This window comes from Lipotes vexillifer, unplaced genomic scaffold (genome assembly GCF_000442215.2).
Source record: "Lipotes vexillifer unplaced genomic scaffold, Lipotes_vexillifer_v1.1 scaffold2049, whole genome shotgun sequence".
Classification (NCBI taxonomy): Eukaryota; Metazoa; Chordata; class Mammalia; order Artiodactyla; family Lipotidae; genus Lipotes; species Lipotes vexillifer.
The window spans coordinates 341839-343336 of NW_006778494.1; the positions used below are offsets into that span (position 1 = coordinate 341839).

General features: G+C 42.8%; 1 protein-coding gene across 1 annotated transcript in view; it reads right to left on the reverse strand.

Moving 5' to 3' along the window:
• Window positions 1-1498, reverse strand: part of SPINT4 (serine peptidase inhibitor, Kunitz type 4) — a 23610-nt gene that overhangs the window by 15672 nt on the left and 6440 nt on the right. Inside the window, exon 2 of the mRNA XM_007451650.1 lies at window positions 1-24. This exon is cut by the window's left edge and continues 195 nt beyond it. Within this exon, the coding sequence (XP_007451712.1) occupies window positions 1-24 (24 nt within the window). The remainder of the gene's footprint in view (window positions 25-1498) is intronic.

A 1498-nucleotide genomic window follows, 5' to 3' on the forward strand; every position in this document is an offset into this window, starting at 1 on the left:
CCAGGCAGAAGGCAGGGCGCAGGGCTGCAGGGATGGGGACGGGCTCTGGGTCAGTTATGAGGATGGTGATCACAGCTCGGTCTACAGGGTCGGCAACCGAAACCAACAGTGTCTTGAAATAGAATGATGGGGCTGGGGGTGGGGCATGAGCAGGGCTTGAAATGTGAAACCTCCATTTAATGATCTGCATTCTGAGGCATTATTATTACTGTTGTTAGGTGTGAGGATGACATGGTGATGACGTAGAAAAGCATACACCCTTCCTGAAGTATTTATGGAATGCCTGGCATGATGCCTTAGATTAGCTTTAAAAAACTCTGGGGGAAAAAAAGGACATACCTAAACAATATTCTCCATATGTTGATAACTGCTGAAAAGTGAACAATGTGTACATCGGGTTTACTATATAATCTTGTGTACTTTTGAGTTTGGTTGAAATTTTCCACTATTAAAAAAAATGTGAAAGAATCATGCTGTAACGGAGAAAGGCATGGAACAACATACGGTGCATTTACTTTGGCTGTCTCGTGGGGGCGGGAATACTAGAATTTTGAGGGGTGTGATATGGTGATTTATAATAAGAAATATATATTTGGTCTTTGTTCCATCCTGGCACAGAGCTTCTAAAACACTTGGAATTTCCTAAGTGAGGAGAGCAATAAAGGTGTATTCAGTTACGTGAAGAGGGTGACTTTGGGAAAGCCCCTAGGTAACCCAAGGATGGGGACTGGTTGCCAGGGGAAACAAGTGCCTGATCAGATGGTTGAACTTTCACCCCGACACCGCAAAGCGCCTACCTCCAGGGAGAAGAGAGTGGGTGGAAGTTTCTCAGTCACCAATGGTTAATGATTTAATCAGTCACGACTGTGAAGCCTCCCATAAAACGCAACAGCATTGAATTTGGAGAGTTTCCTGGTTGGCGAACAGGAGCAGATTTGGGGAGTGTGTACTGATGAGAGACGGCATGGAAGCTCTGTGCCTTTTCCCCTTACCTTGCCTTATGCAGCCTTTCCATATGGTTGTCCTGAGCTATAATCCTTCTTTGATAAACTGTTAATCTTGTAAGTAAGACGTTTCCCTGAGTCTGTGTCGCTCAAGCAAATTAATTTAACTCCACGGCGTTTGTGGGAACCTCTGATATGTAGTTGTTGGTCAGAAGCATGAGTGACAAGCTGGACTTGTAATTGGCATCTGAAGATGGAAGGAGACCTGTGGGACACCGTCCTTAACCTGTGGAATCTGACACTATTTCCAGGTTCCTAGCCTTAGAACTGGTATGATGGTAGGAAAGCCAGTCAGTGTTCCCTGAGAATTCGAGAATTGCTTGGTGGTTTGGAAAAACAAACACATAGCAAGAAGAGGAGTCTTAAAACTATCCTTACACATCTTTATATCCTCTCAAGTTCTTATGAGCATATATTCCTTTTGCAATTACGAAAGAAGAAATATTTAAAATAAAATATACCACAATTTTTTTTTTTTTTTTTTTTTTTTGCGG